Source organism: Dromaius novaehollandiae, chromosome 15 (genome assembly GCF_036370855.1).
Source record: "Dromaius novaehollandiae isolate bDroNov1 chromosome 15, bDroNov1.hap1, whole genome shotgun sequence".
Lineage (NCBI taxonomy): Eukaryota > Metazoa > Chordata > Aves > Casuariiformes > Dromaiidae > Dromaius > Dromaius novaehollandiae.
The window spans coordinates 17,849,154-17,866,665 of NC_088112.1; the positions used below are offsets into that span (position 1 = coordinate 17,849,154).

Consider the following 17,512-nt stretch of genomic DNA (forward strand, 5'->3'; position numbering starts at 1 on the left):
ACGTTCCCTAATGTGTTCCTCGGAGAGCCTGTTGTTGGTGGTTTTGTTTTGCAAGAGTACGAGTTCTTTGGCTGACTAATACATACACAAATCATCTTTCCTGGCTTGGTTTTCCCATAACTTTCTCCTAACAAAAGGAGAAGAAGTAATCGCATCTCAGGCTGCACTGGTCTCTCCTGCCTGTATTCAGTCTGGAGCAAGATAAGGCTATTCTGCTGGGAAGAGATCTAAAGTTCACAATCTGGAGTTTTCTTTCTCAAGTTTATTATTTCATCTTCAAAAGAAATGAGTTCATGTGTGAAATATGACTGTTCTTTTCATGCCCTTTTTTTTTCTTAAGCGTCTCTGCTCTGGAGGAGTTGCTGTCTCTCCCGACAACTTCGGGCTGCAGTAAACCTGCCTGAAAATGCCGTGAAAGCTAGTTCTGACTGGTGCGGGCAGTGCGTCTGCGGCAATGCGATTTCAGCACAGGAAATGACATGACTAAGGTGAGTTCCCCAGCTTGAAATTTAAGAGCAATTATAACATCATTAGTGGTTGCTTTGGCTTGGGTTGTTGCTATTTTGAATTAGGCATGGGTCAGTGGGAAAATAGGGCAGCAGTGGCGATATCCTAACACGGTCTGGTGCACCGTCTGCTCACCCAGGTGGAATTTGGGGGAGGAGGGGACAACTTTGCATTCGCCCCCAGGTCAGTCCCTACCTTTGCAGATGTACAAGCTCAAGGCTGCAAGTACAGGGAACTCTGGCAGAAAGGAGGAAGGAAACACAATCCTGACAAAGAGCTCTAGCTAAAGATTAACTTCGCTGACTAATTGAATGCTGGCAATGAAAGATGTTAAAACAAATACACCAGAGAACTGGACTGTATTTTTCCTCTCCATCTGCTGATGGAGGGCTGTGTTGCCTCTTGTCTGGGCTGGCATCTTTGGATATTAAATAAACCCAGTCTCCTTCTGTGATATAGTACACAGAAGTTAATTCAGCTCCATTAGGAAAGTCTGCAACACAAAGCAAGCCAATAATAGCTTTGAGAGTGTGTCCTTCAAGTTATATTTCACACCCACCTGGTACACGGAGATAACAATGTTTACTACCACTTCGTAAGTATAACTAACTCCCTGGATGACTAAATCAGAAAGAAATGGAATGAGGCTGTCTGCTCTCCTTCTGTTTTCTATTGTATATATGCATCTTTCTGTAAAAGAGCCTAGGGTCCAGGATTCCCTCCTAGGGAAAAGCAGGAGCAGGGCAGAGCCGGGGAGGGAAGGGGACGCGTGCAGGCCTGGCTGCCTTGCTGCGGCTGGGACGAGCTGGGGCCGGGCTACTGCTGCCAGGAGATTTCAGCTTCAAGGATGGAGTAGGTTTGGTTCAGAAGTCCCAGTTTAGCCTCTTCACTGTTGTCTGAACCTCCTGGAAATATGTTGACCAACAAAATGTCTTTCTAAGAAAAACTGTTGCTCTGAACGGTCTCACGCTGTGGGGATGTGAGGCGGTGAAGAGGCTCTTAGGAGCAGCTCAGGTCCACTTTGCTGAGGTCCCTGTGGGGCAGCCCGAAGCGCCGCGCAGTCAGCGCTGTGGGAGCGCTCAGCAGAGCACAGCACGGGTACTGACGTGAGAAAATGGGGAACTGCAGCGATTGCTCCTGTGGCCAGTCCTGGCGTGATAATGAGCTGCTCCCAGGGCTTGTTTCAGGAACTAGCTTTTTGCATTCAAGACCAAATGTTACCTCTAATCCACAAGGCGTAACAGGCCACCGCTGTGCGATGAGAGTCCAGGTCAGAGTCTTCCAGGAAGGCAATATCCTTCCTTCCAGGAAGGCAATATATCCAAATATATCCTTTGGCTGCAGGATATATTGCTACAAGAGATCAAAATGGTATCAAATCTCGACACCTTCCAAACTCAGTGCAAGACCTGTCTCCTTACCAGAGCTTACCTGCAGTGATAACTGATTCCCAGAAACAAGGGAAGAAAAGAGACAACAGTGGAGGAAGGGGGACAGGGACACCGCTGGAAATTGTTGGCCTTTTAAAACCTCCTTTAAAGATGCTCTGTTATAGCAATGATGAGCTTGGTTAAACTCATGGATGGACGTTGAGAGACTGAGATGCAAGAGAACAGGGACAATAGGGACTAGGACAATTTTCTGTTATCTGGGAGATTTCTTTCTTAATAGAAGCTTTCAGAGTCAGCATGAGAGCTGAGCTTTAAAATTATGCTTTAGTCAGAATAGAGTATGTTCTGATGGGAAAGGGAAATAAATTGTTGTTTGCAACTTGATATTTGGACACACAATATTACTCTGCTGGTTCTGAAGTCATACACACTCTATCACAGATAGTAAGCACAAATATATTTTGTGGCAAAAATAAAAATTGCTTTCTGTTTTCGCTAAGAAAACACTTCGCTCCTATGGGGTAATGCCTGGTCAAGGCGGCTGCTGTATCTCCCTTGCAGAGCTCTGCCGAGAGTTTTCTTCTGTGCTGCTGAGCAGCAACTCTTTCTACTCTTGTGCACACATTTTTCTTTTAATTTTTCTTTTGACAGTATCTATTATCTCAACCCATAAGTGTGAAATTAATGTTTACATAATTTGAACCAGTTAAAACTAATTAAAGTAAACTGTCACCTTCCATTTTGGGCTGAAATGGAGAACAGCCCATGCACCACTACACACATGCATACACCTACCTACCTGCCTGTCACACAGCAGGATTAAATGCCAACAAATCACGCTGTCAGGTTAGCTGAAGCTTCACTAACCCTGCCGTTCCTGCGTACTGGAATTTTAGTCATTAGATGAGAAGTCTCTACATGCAAACCTGTGGTTTACAACATCAGTTTTGCATTTTCAGTCTTGCTACTACTCTATTTACTTTACTACTTTCTTTACTCACCGCTTTTGGGTGGTGTCTCCTTCAGGGACACAAACCACAGCCTCCGTTATTGGCTACACCGTTTATCATAATTCTACGTTATTTCCTTTTCTGCCAATGGAAATCACATAAGAGCAATGGATTATTTACCACCTTTCAGTTTAAATATGATCTATGTATTTCAGCTCAGCTTAATAGCTTACATTAGCAATACATTTCTGCTTGAAGATTTTAATTGGAGGTATGTTCCAATGATTCCTACAACAATATTTATTTTTCTGCCAAAAAAGCAGGATTCAGCAAAAAGCCTGCCTTCATGGTTTACAGGTTTTTAAAGAGAAAGAATCTAATGAACAATTTTTAATGTTACACCTTCTTTCTTTTTTCATCTGCAATTAAGGAAATGTAATTACATTTCACCCTGTCTTCTGTTTGCTTTTTGCATTCCGCTTCTGCTTGGGGTGTGAATCATGTTTTATTTCACGACTGGATCAGGCATGGGTGTGCTCCTGATTCCACGTCTGCTCTATCTTTTTGGTGGAGACACTCAGCTGCTATAAATCAACAAAGGAATCAGTAAAACTGAGTTGTGCTAGACCCGTAAAGGATGTGACCCTTGATCTTCTACAAGGGAAAGCCCTTGGCCCTACCCTTTTGAAAAATCTAATTTAAAACAAAGAGTACCTGACTGTCAATCAAGCATGTATTATTCCTTTGCTTGGTGACGGTTCGCTCTCGCAGGCTTTCTTCCTCCTCCTAGGAATGCAGTAGACAGAATTCAGATAAAAACCTGATACCTAAGAAAGACCCTTCAGCAAAATATTTATCCTGCAGTGTTAGAACTTGCCTTTGGATAATGACTTAGATACACCTTCATCTTTCTCTTACAAGTCTCACGCAATTAAGTAGCCAATTCCAGTGTTCACTGAATCTTACTGATGATGATCAGCCTGAATCTGTTCCCCCCGGTATCAGTTTTACACTGGTGGATCACAGTGGGCTTTGGCCCAGCCTCTTGCCCATTACCTGCCTCCATAAAGTACTTCTTTTTGAACCTCATTCTCTGTTACAGAAGCAGTCAATTCATAGCCTGGGCTGAGCTTTCCCTTGAACTTGCTCTCAAACCGACCACTACTTTCAGTTCTTATCAGCAGATTAACTTACTGCAGAAACATGCTGCTCTTCCATAGCTTCTCGAGTCGCACAGGAACGCTGCTTCTATCACCTTACCACAACCTTGGCGCTACTCAAAATGTCAGCTGAAGTCTTAAAAAGTTTTCCAGACATTTTAATCTTTACTTCTCACTTAATATCATTCCTTTCAAATAGATGTCATTTCACCCACAGATAATTTGCCCCGTGGGGATCTAAAGCAAGCTGCGCTGAGTAAAGACCCATTTCTCACACAGAGGAAAACACAAGAAAGATAAGGGCTCTAAATATAGGCTTCTGTTTAAGAAGACAATAAAGCCTGGGCTTAAATCCATTCCTCTTGTAATTGTTGGTATTACAAGACCTATAGAAACTGCAGCCTCGTTTGTACTTGATGACGTACAAATAAATAATAAAGTGCTGTGCCTTGCAAGACTGCCTAGCAATGTAAGAGTAAAGTCAACAAGGAGATCCAAGCAGCAGACAGGAGCATGGGAAATACGACAAAATGTCTATCTCCAGAGGGATTCACTGGCCAAAACAAATTACCTGTTGAACAGTGCTATGATTTTCTGTGGGCATTGTGGCATATGCTCAGCCCAAAGCACATATTTAAGTCTAATTGAAGAAATTAAAGTTTAAGACGTGCTTTGCTGAATCAGGGCCATCACTGGACCAGGATGAGCTAAAGAACGTCTCTAATAGCAGTGACATTCCTTAGGGGCTCCCAAACTGGGTACATTGTGTCCCGCCAAAAGAACTGAAGCCCCCTTCTGTACTGTGATTTTCAACCCTGATTAAACCATCTCAACCCTGATTAAACCATCTCAACACACATCCCCGAGGTCACTGATGTAATAGATTCCTTCCAGAGCAAACGCTGTGTAGAGCAACACTGCCAGGAAATGGAAGCTCTCACACTCGGCGCTTGTATTTGTTGAAAATACCCTGACTGGAGTCTTTTGTGTGGTAGTTTGAGAAGAAGCTTGTTGTTGTCACCCTCCTCAACTGCACCATTGTCCACGTCTGGAAAGAAACTGGGATCTCATCTGGAGGGAAAAGGTCTATCTTAGAAAAAGCGATGAAACACAGCATGGACAAAAATAGCCTGAAAACTGGTTTGCTGTGAGAAAATAAGCTTCCTAGAGGTCTTGTCAAAATATTCTCCATCAACAGAGGACTGTTACGTGCTACAGTATTTGGTTTTTTTCTTCTGTAATAGTAGATTCAGTACATCCATGCTCATTTCCCAAAAGTGACCATCCCCCTGACCCCATGGTCGCAACATGACCCTTTGCCCCATGTTTGAAACAAATGCAGCAGCCTTGCAGCTCCCTCTGGACGAAGCCAGCTGACCTCTCTCGAGGGCATTTCCCAGGAACAGCAAATTTCAAGGGAAGTTTTGCAACTGAGCAAGATAAAACCACGTGTTTGCGCTAGGCACTCTACCATGGCCATACCAGAGGCTCAAGAGCCCTTCTACTGGAATCAACAAGCCCCTTGTCTCACTACTCCATATGCGCAAAGCTCCTTTATGCATTAAGCGGCTAAAATAAGTAATAAGAAAAAGGCAGTTTGTTGGCATACTAATAGTATAAAATATCAATATACTGCTTAGGATTGAAGGTACTGAGCTTGGACCAGAGTTCTCCCCAGCTGAAACAAGTTAGTGACTGCAGTCTAAGGCACCTGGGCAGGCCAGCAGTAACCAGAGGTGCCCAGCTGTGATTTTACAGCATTAGCTCTGTGTACAAGAGCATCCACAGTTACTTCCAAGCCACAGCTGAAACTTGCAGGTCTTCCTATAAACCTGACTGTTTGCCAAATTCTTGTAAAGATGTCAGAGCTAAAGACGGAGATTGCCGTGAAAAACAAGGGGCTAGGATGGGGCTTAGCACAACCATGATGGTTACGAACCATTGTCACTGGGGGGGCCACTGGAGATGCTGCTCCTGTGATGACAACTCCTGTGGTTACTGTGATCCATCTGCCCTGTGACTGCTGACGGTCCTCAGATGGTAAAAATTGTCACGTTGCTAACAAAAGAACACGTGTTTACCAAAAGAAAACCTTACTTTTAACCTCATTACCCTGTATTTTCCCATTTTCTCTGTTAAGATCCTTCAAGCTGATCCATGAAAGTGGGCCTAAGGAAAAAGGAGGATGCTTTGAAGTGATTCTGAAAGGCATTGGCTAAAAAGTTATTTCTTTAACAGATGTTTCTGTAGATTTGGTAATGACCCAGGTTTACAAATGCTAAAGATAAATGGTTTTGCAGAAAAGCCAGTTTGACCAAATGATCTCATGTTTGTTGCAAAATGTATTCCAAATTAGTGGCTGCAGTCTTCATACACAGGATAACCTTACCTTTGGCAGACTTCACAGCAGGAGGGCACTTTACTTCTGCTGAGAGTCAAGACCATATAAAGACCACACCAGCCCACAGACATGAGAGTAAGATATAGTGGAAGAACCTCAACTGCCCTAAGCGGGGTGAGTGACAGTCAAGAAGGTGGGAATCTACCTTAACTAAGGAAACTTTATCCCACTGACTGACTAGAGCAATTTCTTCCTGGATAGCTATTCATTTACATGCATTTGGCCTGAAACAGTTATCTTCAGAAATTTTACATAGAGATTCCGTATCTTATTGTGTAGCCTGAGCTCACAGGGTTAGTTCCAAGCTGGTGACTATCAGAGGAAGCCTCCCCCACTGTCACAAAAAAAAATTGGAGTGATCCAGTAGCTAATGAAGAAAATACTCCCATTCGCTACCTTTTTTTATTCTTATCTGAGGACAACGTATACCTGATGAGTGACAAGCCTACCTCTTCTTCTACAGCCTGCCAGCAACATAGCAAATGTGGCTTAGTTGCCTAATGAAACAGAAATGATGGAGACCCAGAACATACGAGGAGAGGAGGCCTGTTCTCTCTGGATTCCTTCAATGGCAGCTCTCAGGAGATGGAAGCCATGGCATTTTACCAGTTCTACCATCATCTTCCCTTGCCTTATGGGAGATGGTCTGTGATGTGGCAGATAACGATGCTGTTATACAGCTGGGTCAAGCTAAGAGACTGCACCTTTGTGTGCTAATACTAAAAAGTCATTTTGTAAAAAGGCAGAAATAAGGAGGAACTGGAGGGCCAACTTGAAAATATTCTTGCATTTTTGTGGTTTCATGTTGTTTCTTCATTCTCTGAGGTGTCTCATTAAAAATGAATTAAAATGAGACAATTAGCTGCTACTGAGAATTTACAATGCTGCTGCATCAAGGTACTTTGCAGAACTTACTAAATAACAGCCGTGTAATTGGTACAGATCTCTACTGCCTGTCACAAAGACAGCGGACAAGGCAAGGGTCCTTTAAAGATACAATTTTTATTGAAGAAATGAAATTAATGTTTAAACAGTAATAATAATAAACAACATATATGAACTAATACAAACTAATATTAGTAGTAGTAGCTTGACTGGCATTTTTTTTCTTTTTTTTTTTTGCTGCTTCCTTCCATATAGTTTTCTTCAAGCCGGCCTTAGAATGAGTTCCCTGGTGATCAAAGAGGAAAAGGCAGAAATAATGGTCGTTCCACACAAGCACTGTCAAAAGAGAAACATGTTCTCAGATCCCTGACGGAGAGACATCCTGGTAAGATTTTCACATGCTGATGGCAATTGAAGATACATGATATTGTAAGTTGGAGAAATATCAACAGAGGGTGCCTATGTTCTTACCCAGGACTATATTATATGCTAACTTGACCCACATTAATTTCTGGTAGAGATTTTACCAGAGATGAGGGATAATCTGTCTCCCCACTATGGAGTTAAAGTAATTAAGTTGGAGGAGCCTACGGCAAAAATTGCACATGGCTGAAATCAGGTTGAACTTTGAGCCTTGTCCTCATACTTCTTAAGACAAGGAATGGAAAATGTGGATACATGTCATCGGGAAACCACTGCCTGTCAGTGGTTGCAAAGCAGCTGCAGCTTCTTCCATAAGTCTCCTATAACCTTGTTTCTTCTCCTGTTATGGAGAAGAACTCAGATCTTAACTACTGTCAAGTCCAAAAGTATAAAGTCTAGCATCTCCCACATCAAAACTACCATGCATGCACAGCCAATCCTCACGTGTGCGATGCACCCGCATCCTGGATGAGATCCACCTCTGGCACATGCATGTTGGATTCCTGCAGGTAGAGCCACCACTCTGAGCCACACGAAATCTGTAAACCCCATTTTGAGTGCTGATTTACTGCTTTTCCAGATCTGCAGCATGGTACTGGTGCTTCTGCTTCCTGAGCTTTCTGCTTCTGAATGACAGGATTGCACCCCAGGAAAAGGGGAAAAGAAACAAGTGGCAGGAGAGAACCTTCTGGTTAACTCTTTTTCACAGCCTATGTTTTTATTTGAGAATATAACAATTCCAGTTTTCATAACAATGCATTTTCCCTTGACAAGCACTTATTTCATTTCATATAGTTGCCTAAAAGTTATCAGACTGCTAAGGCTTCCAGCCAGGATTTACTTCCCCAAGTGCCAGACCCAGACCTTCCGGTAATTTGTGTATGTAAATTCTGACTATTATTGTGTTCATATGTAATACTACAGGTAAAAAAATGAAAGAGCAGATACAAGCTATCTGCATAAAAATCTGCATAAAATATTCACATACGGAAAACTATTTTTTCTTGCTTGTATAAATGTCTGAAGATGTAAGAACTATCAATCAATCTCACTTGTACCCAAACAGCTCAGAAGCACATCACATTTATTGTGCAAGTTCTAACATCATCTTCTAGCAGTTCATAAAATACGAGCCTTGTTAGAAGCTGATCAGAATTCAGAAACGCATGATCGTTTGTTTGCTACTGTGGCTCTAAAACGACTTTTTTCCCCCTGCTATGGATTTTTCTCATTTAACAGTCAACTAAACTATACCGAGCTGGGAATTAGCAGCTGAGGACTGTTCAGCACTGCATGATGCTTAATGCAATTAGCAAAGTTAATAAAATGTTGGACAGATGCCTTATACCAGGGGAAAAAAGGCGTTGCTCTGATTTGTTCAGGATCCAATAGTTCTGTAACTTTGTTTCTTTTAAGAAAGCGTTTATTCTTAAAATGAAATGAAATGAAGACCAAAATCAGTGACTGACCTGTTATCAGTTGAATTCTACAGCAAGCTTCCCTATTCTGTATTTCTAGGAGAACAGCTTAAGGAAACAACACAAAAATGCTTGCAAAGGGGCAGCAGAAACAAAAGGCAAAGTTAAATGGGCAAAGCCTGACGAAGATTACCCTGGAATATCTAAGGAACAAGTTGAAGCCAGCTCTGAACAATCTACCTTTAATAACAGGTTGAGGATGGGAAATACAACAGAAGTCAGAGAGGAGCAAATATACTGTTCCTCCTCTTTTTGACAAAGCAGATCCCTGGAAATCACACAGCTATCAGCTTAACACCTGGAAAGGTGATAGAAAAAATGAGGCAATGAAGGACAGCTGAAAACCACTGATCTGTAGAACTGGAGGGGGAGAAGAAGACCTACATACTCCTTCTGAAATGTCCATGAGGCATAAGAAAAGCAAGGATGTTGTCCATAAGGTGAGTTTGCTAGACTAGTTGTATTTTCACTTTGAGACCTCTCAAACTGGATGAATCCTCCATTTAGGGTTAACTTTTTCCTTCATCTGTCCTGGGAGAAAGACTACACTAGGTATTCCTTTGATGTTATTTCTGTGTTGTTTTTAGATGAAGATGGGGAAGTCTGAGTCAGAGGTTGTAATTATGATGAGTCTTTAAGAATAAAAAAGTTAACATTTAGAGGAAAGAACTTATGAGAAAGACTGAGGAATCAGTCTGTGAGGCTGCTCACCACCTGGCTCAAACTACATCGTTCCTGCTTGTATTGATTTTTGTGCTTCCCTCACCTCTTCTGTATTTATATCCTTCTAAGATAAGATTCCACCACAGCTGAACTGAAACTGGAGGAAAGGATCAGCATCTCTGTCCTGCCTCCCAGGTATCCACTGCAGCAGCAGCCAGGCTCAGGCAATATACCCAGCAGCCTCCGACGTTTCACCTTTCCAGTGCCTTCGCTCTCTAGAGACCCTGGTTAGATCAACAACAGAAAGCAGGAACATGAAAAATAGTGGCTGAAAGATACAGCATCACTTATATCACCAAAATCAAGTAGATTTCTCTATCTTCTGAGCAGGCCTGGGGCTACAAGAATTCCCTAATCCTCCCTGCTTAGCTAATTTACAGTCCTCGTAGCGCCCAAGCGTTGGTAAGCATGGCACAGCTGCGTTTCAGCTTTGAGTCATCGGGTGCAAGAAACCTGGTCTGGGGCCTGTAGTGACTAGAAATCCTTATTGTGTGTTGGCTGCTTGTCCTCCGCGAGAGGAATTTGTGGGCTTGATCCGTTTTCCCCACACACGTGCACAAAACGCCCTCGCAACTGGCTTGTATTAGCGTGTCCTCACTGGCAGTTTCTCTAAAGACCAACCTGGCTGGGTTTTAAGCAGCTGCAGCTCACCCGGCCTGCGCGGAGGGCCGGCAGAGCGAAGGAGCAGCACAGGGGATGGCGGTCCTGTCCCGTCCATTCAGGACATCCCTATAGCTCTCCTACGGGGTTGCTGTGCTCCTATTCAGAAAGGTGGCTTTCCACCAGCATTTGCAATAACCTGTAGTCTGTATGCTGAGGTCTCACACCTCTTCTTTCTGCAGGTGGCCCAGTCACTTCATTTCTCTTTCTAAGGACGTGAACTTTAAAAAGACACATAAATAGGTATTGCCCCCTGTTTTCATTGTGAGCTGTCTCAGCCCGAGGCAGAGTTTCAGTGGAAATCACAGGTCTCTAAATACAAAGCTCGCAGGAGCTGCAGCCTTGGGCGCGTGGCAGGCCTCTCCCACGCACCGTGGGTCCCCAGCCCAGCTGGAGATGGGGTCTGGATGCCGTTTCTGTCGGATGCACCGGTTCTCCCACTGCCCCGAGCGAGCGGCAGGGACCGCACAGGAGCCCCGCTGGGGGATTTCGATCAGCACGACTGCCAAAGCCAATTATCAGAAAGAGAAGATATAATTATATTAGGGAACAGCTGCACTTCATTAAGAAACCTTGCAGGGTGATTCACGCCCGGCCACATTATGCACTGCCGCTTCCATTCCCCCCCCCCTCCGCCCTCGCTCCGCGCCGCAGCCCGGGGCGCCGCCGCGGCTCCCCCCGCGCCCGCAGCTGCGCGGCCGCGCCCGGCTGCGCGGAGGGGGCCGCCCCGTCCTGCCCCGCCCCGGGCGGCTGCACCTGCCCCGGGAGCGGGGCCGCCCCGCCCGGCCGCCGCAGCGGCTCCCATCCCGGGCGCGGCGGGCAGGCGGCGCTCTGCGGCCGGGCTGCGCCGGGGCGGCTCTTCCTCTCCCTCCTCCTCCTCCTTCTCCTCCTCCTCCTGCTGCTGCTGCCGCTCCTGCTCGGCGGCGGGCAGATGCCGCGGATCGCCGGGCGCCGCGGCCAGGCTCTCGCCCGCAGCGGGCTCCCGGCCCGCCGCCGCCCCCTCCATGGACGGCAGCGGGGGCAGCAGCCGCGCGTAGCTCGGTGAGTCCCGGCGCCGCCGTGACCTTCGCGGCGGGTCCCGTCCCTCCGGGCTGGCCCGCGCGGCCGCGGATGCTGCGTCCCCCCCACCCCCGCCCCCGGCTCCTTTACTCCTTTTTTTATTTTTATTTTAGCTTTAGTTTTCCTTCCCTCCCCACTTACCGACGACCGCCCCACGCGTGTCGCCACCTGCGGCGGGGAGCGGAGCGGAGCGGCCCCCAGACCCGACCCGACCCGACCCTCCGCGGGGAGCCCCGCTGCGGCGCCGCGCCCCCTCCCTGGGTGAGCCCTGCGCTGGGGGCTGCCGCTCCCCTCCGAGCGCTTGTTTTCGGGCCGAGACTTGACCGGTGTCAACCTCGGAGTTATCTCCTTTCCGCTAAATTTAATTTAAACTGACTCAGCTGCTGTAGGAGAAGCTCGGAGGAAAAATGTTAGTTTGCGGATTGTTTTCTCTACCTTTCGTTTAAAGATCTGTGTATATTTGGTAATGATTTCTTTCCTTGTAATAATTTTGCTGTGCTGTATTTCCTGCTGGCGTTTAACAGTCCTCCAGGACAGGCGGGTTTGTCAGCTGCCGAAGTAGCCGGCTGCGAGGCGCGCGGTGCCCTCGGCTGTAACAGGTGCACTGTGCGCGTTCCTGCGGACAATGGAGTGGTTTTAGCATTGGGGTTTATTTGTATGCCCTGCGTTTCTGCGGCTCTGCGGAAACTGTCGTGCTCTGCTGTGTCAAAGATGTGCGTACGGCACGAGCGTGGCCGTGGCACCTCATTAGCAGGACGCCGGAGCGGCGGCACGGACCCTGTCGGGGGTGGACGCAGTGCTGGTGTTACTGGGTGACACCGTCTAGCTTGGGGTGCTGTGACAGTTCACGCGGGTGCTCCCCCCGGGCAGTGGTCCCACAGCAATGCCCTGGCACGGCATGAAAAATCGAAAGACAAGGGGGGAAGAGAAACGTGGTGGAGGAGCCGTTTGCATCTGAACCGTGGTCTCTGGACTCGATGTTGGTTTAACACAGCGGCTGTGGTGCAGGGCTGTAGCTCTCTGTCCCTGTGCTTTCTGGGCAGAGCAGAGGTGGTGGTTTTGTGACCAAAACCTAAAACGCTGACACTTGTCTCGTGGAAGAAATCTGCTGGGCAGGTATTTCATAGATCAAGAAACCGTCTTCATTTTAGTAGCTTTGTAGGATCCCTATTTGGAGCCAAAATGTGTGACTGCACACTGTAACTGACTTCACTGGAGTTATTCTGGACTTAGACCAGAAAGAAATTTGACTGGGATGAGATTGTTGCTCTTAGGCTGGTTTGGCACAAAAGGTCTGTCCTAGTGGTCTTTCCACGGGTTCAGCTCCCGTTGTGCGATAACCGGGCTCACGTGCTCCCGCTTCAGCACTAGCAGGTGCACCTTGCTGCTGTGCCGCTTTCCAAGACGGGCTGGAGCTCTCTGGTTTGGACTGGGATAGGAGGAGGAGGAGTGGTCTCTGGGTTGGACTGGGATAGGAGGAGTGGGCTGCCCTGGGTAGCATGGGGAAGGATGGGGTAAAGGGGTGAGGATGGGTAGTGCAGTCATTTGTTACCCACTGGCTCTTTATAGACTACAAGAAAGAAAAGGTAGAGCAATGAACGAGTCAAGGGGCAGCTCTAGCCAGGGGAAGGTCTCTGGCAGTGAAGGTCTGCTCAAGCTGTCCTGCTGGGAGGGCACTAGCGGAGGCACAGAACTAGCTGAAGACACTGGGGACGTCAAAGAGCTGCTCTGAGGTTGCTTGGTTTGGCGGTGCACCTCACGGCATGCCCACATGGAGAGACAGTGCTTCTTCCCCTGGGAAAACGATGGGGAAGAGAGTCATGGTGGTGTCTTCTGGGACACCTCGTTAACGCTCTCCAGAGGGTTTCCCCAGTAATGGGGTTGGCCAACTCATGCTGATGGGTTGAAGCGGTAGCGTACTTTTTCTTCTGTAATAGCTATAAGGCTTGGGACAGCAATGTTTCTTGCAAAGGGGGTGGAGAAATAAAAACAACATTTCTACTGCTCTGTTAACTTCCTTGAGCTTCCTGCAGCCTTACCGGCAGTGTCGTTCCACCCCTCATCGTGTTTGGTTCCTGGCAGGTGAGGATAGGCATATGCGTCCGCCTGGTGTAAAGCATAGCGTTTTACATAGTTCTGATTCAGTCAGCCAGGGAAGATAATTGCCTTTTTAACCCTTTATAAGATGTGACTGGTACAATCCCCTCCGGTTTATTAACTTAAAAGTGGTACGTAATGTTACAGTATGGCACTTTTCACAAAAAAGCTGTTGAGGAGAAAACATTGCTATTATACTGTGAAACCAACTTTACCTAACGATGTTTAGCTGAAAGGATTTAAAGTGGTATTTAATCAAATTTGGGGACAATAATATTAAAAGGATTTTTTTTAAGACCTTAGAAATAATTAGCAGCCTTATTTAGCATCTCGGCTGATTTAGACTGGGAAGAGTGATTTGTCCTTTTCACATCGCTGGCTAAGCGTGAGGTTGCTGTGAGTAGGCTGGGTAATGTTTACAGATTGGTTTCGGCAGTCACGCTCTGGATAGTGGTCCTTTTAATTGCCCAAGGCTTTTCACACTGTACATGCTTGTTTAATGGAGTTTTGAAAATTATCTCTGGAAGCCAATTATTTGTTTATGCTACAGATACTGATCTGGTCAGGGATATGTCTACTCTGCAGTCATGGACATAGCTTGAAGCACTTCTTGCTCTGCAGCAGCATACCTCTGCTCTGTACACCCTAATGCCCCGGGTATTTGCTCTTGCCATATTGAGTCCACCTGTACAAAAGCAACGTTATCTCTTTGCTGCAGTGGCTGTAGGCTGGATGCACCTGCAGGGAGTAGATTGAGGTGGGGCTGATGGAAGAGGAGAGACTGCTGGACACCCTGGCCAGCAGCTGTAGGGAACTTGCAGCCCCAAGGCATTAGCCGGGCCAGAAGTTTAGCAGGATGTAAAAAGGAGTGAGATGTTTCAGATAGCTATGATGAGACAACAGCAGTGTGTTTAAAATGAACAAGGCTTTGAGGGGGATGTAAAGCTTTTGGCTTAGTGTTTAAGTTGTTCCCTGATGCTAGGAAATGCTTTCTGGCTGCTGACGATGGCTGCTGCAAGGCACGTGGAGCTGGTGAGGTGCACCGCTGCCCCGTCCGGGTGGCAGTGCCAGGCTGCTGAGGAGGACCTGTTTTCTCCCAGTGGACAGCAAATTAAGGAATTAATAGTTGCAAATGAATTCATAATGGTAACTTTAAATGTTTGTGGTGAGTTCCTCAGTAAAATTCATTTATTCTTTTTTTTTCCCCTTTCCTTTCTCAAGGACCCTTTCTGCATGTGGAACAGTAGTTCAATACCTCGGGGTGTTTTCTTTTTAACAGCATCGTGCTGGCTATGCTGGAAATGTTTTGTCAAAGCAAACTTGCTCCAGATACTCTTCCCACCTGTGCGTTTCTTTAGGGCTGCAGAAACTTAGCAGGTGTGTAGCCTAGGCCTTTCTCTGGTGATTTAATGTTTGCTCATGTCCTACAAATAACCTCTGGGAATTTGTGTTTGTGTTGGAACTGGGGAGCACTTTTCTCTTTATAGATCCAGAGGATTTAAGCAGATGATTAACATTAAACATGTGAACGTTCTCCCTGGAATCATTTTTTTTTGGATCAAAGGCTGAGTGCTTGGTGTGTTGGCAGGATGGAGCCCACAACCACTAAATGCAGAGAACTGATCTGCTTCTGTGCTTATCTAAAAGAGTATATGATATGAATGCTTTGGATTTATGTCTCTCTATGCCAGAAATCCCTCTGCTAATTGCTGTCTTCATGCTTTTTATCTTCAAAGTGCTTACAAACATTAACGAACCTTCATGGTACTGCTGAGACATGTTGTTATCCCCATTCTCCAGAAGGAGATGTTGAGAGAGTTTGATCTGCCTGAGACCGCTGCAGGTGATGGACAAAGCTGGGCACTGAACCTGCCACCCCGTAAGGCAGGGACAGCAGCATGGCTCTCTGGCAGCACTTGGCGAAACACCGCCATGCTCCCCAGATCTCCATCCACCAGCCTCTGAGTTAACCCCAAAACTTCTGGTATCATCTGCTGTGTCAGGCTCCAGTCCAAAATATGGTCTGTCTGCAGGAGCAAGCAACAGCTGGCGAAGGGGAACAGTGTCCAAGAAGACTTTGTCTCCATCCTGGCTCTTAGTCTTGCTGGATGTCATGAGCGAGGAAGGGCTGCTGTCACAAGGCTCCCGTTACCTGAACAGTTACAGCTTAGAGAAAGGGCGATATTTTTCCATCTTCTCTGTTGTAATTGCAATGATTTTTGTTCTCTGGCTGGTTTAAAAATACTCAGGATACCTTTACAATGCAGAGAAGCTGAGTCCGTGAGTATAAAAATAGACGCAGTAGGTGTGTGTGCCCGAAGAGTTGGCAAACAAATCGGTTGTTTCCAAATCTGGAGTTAGCTTCATGTCATTTCTGGCTCCGACTGTTTTTGTTTTTGTTTTTTCCCCCACTGCCTACTTTTGTTTTGCTGCTTTTCCTGAAGTTCCAAGAATTTCTCCAAAGGGAATGGATACATTTCAAATGTGGAAGAAGGCGCTCTGTGCCAACCTTGCACCTCGGCGTGCGGCCGGTCCGCGGGAGCGCGGGTGGGAGAGGCTCACTGCCACCGCCGCCTGCCCGCCTTTCGTCAACAAGGCGCTTGTGGGCCCTCGGGGGATGCTGGCATCCCGGGAAGCTGTGGGGCCCGGGCAGGCTTCCCTCCCTTTGTGTTAGAGTCGATAACGGCGACGAAAGCAAGCCTATATGTGTGTTGAAGTTTTCCTTTGGGAAATGCGGATTCATCAAAATCCAGTGTCTTGTCGTTCCTATGCCTAGGAAGTACCGTAGAAGGAAAGTGATAGCTTTGAAATGTTGGGGTGTGTTTTTTTTAATAAAATTTCATTCCACAAAAATTCAGTTAGATGTAACTTCTGTTATAAAAGCAAAATTACTTCCAAATTCTGGCATTTCCCGCAAGATAGACATCTCGCATACCCGTGTGCACAAACACGTGTGAAAGAAGCAGACGAGCTCTGATTTTGAATTTACTTTTCCTACCTGCTTTGTGAATAAACCGCAATCATCCTGAGCTTTCACGTATATAATGGCATCTTCCCTCTTTCCTTTTATCCTCCCTAGGGAGCCCGTATTCTCCGAAGCTCACCCTCCCTTCCACAAAGTGGACCCAATCAGCCTTCATCATTGCTTGTTAGATCAGAAACTGGATTAGTTATTAGCACTGCTGTTCCTCCTTTTTTGTCCCTACTACAGCTAAGCTCATGGCATTTATGGACAGACTTGTTAGTCATTAATATTCTTTGTATTCTTCATCTTTGGCTTCAGAAAAGAAGCCCTTTCATCTTTTGCTTTACTTTGTTTTTTAGGAGCAGAAGCCAATTTTGACTGGAGGGGAAAAAAAAAAATCTCTGTAGCTTTCCTGTATAGCTTCCGAAGGGTCTCCCCTGCCGACTTTGTATTTTCACAGTAGGCAAACATTGACTTTGTTTCCCTGTTTGATACAGAGAATATAGCTGATTTTTTTTTTCTTGGTTGACCTTTCTCGTTATGTCTGAGCAGCTTGACAAGATTAATTAGCAGATACTGTCTGTTTCACTGAAATTCTGATTCTTTGTACCATTTCTCTATGTCTTTGTTTATTGTACGTAAAGCCCAATTGGCCTAAAGGGAACATAAGCCTGTATCTAAATTTAGAAAAACTTTGAAGTGTTTCTCTGGTTTGGAGTCTAGATGATTATTGTGGTTGGTCTGTGGATTCTTGGTCTTTCCTTTGAAAGAATTCAAAATGCAGATATCGAGGAATGTGGTTTAACGCTGTGT

General features: G+C 46.0%; 1 protein-coding gene across 2 annotated transcripts in view; it reads left to right on the forward strand.

Annotated features, from left to right (window-relative positions):
- Nucleotides 1-404: 404 nt before the first annotated feature.
- The window catches only part of RASGEF1C (RasGEF domain family member 1C), a 95,105-nt gene continuing 77,997 nt past the window's right edge, over nucleotides 405-17,512 (forward strand). Inside the window, exons 1-3 of one of the 2 annotated variants that reach the window (XM_064521079.1) lie at nucleotides 405-488; nucleotides 7,550-7,679; nucleotides 9,236-9,635. In XM_064521079.1, the coding sequence (XP_064377149.1) occupies nucleotides 9,594-9,635 (42 nt within the window). In that variant the 5' untranslated portion in view covers nucleotides 405-488; nucleotides 7,550-7,679; nucleotides 9,236-9,593. Of the gene's footprint in view, nucleotides 489-7,549; nucleotides 7,680-9,235; nucleotides 9,636-11,489; nucleotides 11,620-17,512 lie in introns of those variants that run through there. The other variant, XM_026101949.2, reaches the window with a different exon arrangement.